Source organism: Penaeus monodon, chromosome 22 (genome assembly GCF_015228065.2).
Source record: "Penaeus monodon isolate SGIC_2016 chromosome 22, NSTDA_Pmon_1, whole genome shotgun sequence".
NCBI classification, from domain to species: Eukaryota; Metazoa; Arthropoda; class Malacostraca; order Decapoda; family Penaeidae; genus Penaeus; species Penaeus monodon.
In genome coordinates, this window is record NC_051407.1 from 44,784,636 (window position 1) to 44,784,911 (window position 276).

A 276-nucleotide genomic window follows, 5' to 3' on the forward strand; every position below is an offset into this window, starting at 1 on the left:
GGCATATTGTGTGAAAATTCTTATCAGAACTTTGTATTATAGGTGTTCCTAAACTGAGTAGTTAGAATTTTTCTTAATAACGTTTTTCTTTTACAGTTAGTGTATCACACACTAGTGAAACCAAAAAACCGTATCATCAACTACTTGACAAAATATTCAGGAATCACTGAAGAAAAACTTCGATTTGTTAAGAAAACACTGAAAGATGTTCAGAATGATCTGCGCAATATATTGCCTACAGATGCTATTCTGGTGGGACACTCACTCAATTCAGAT

The 276-nt window shown here is 33.0% G+C and overlaps 1 protein-coding gene across 1 annotated transcript in view; it reads left to right on the forward strand.

Annotated features, from left to right (window-relative positions):
* LOC119587457 (RNA exonuclease 5-like) overlaps positions 1-276 on the forward strand; it is a 6,064-nt gene that overhangs the window by 2,589 nt on the left and 3,199 nt on the right. Inside the window, exon 3 of the mRNA XM_037936183.1 lies at positions 97-252. Coding sequence (XP_037792111.1) covers positions 97-252 — 156 coding nt within the window. The remainder of the gene's footprint in view (positions 1-96; positions 253-276) is intronic.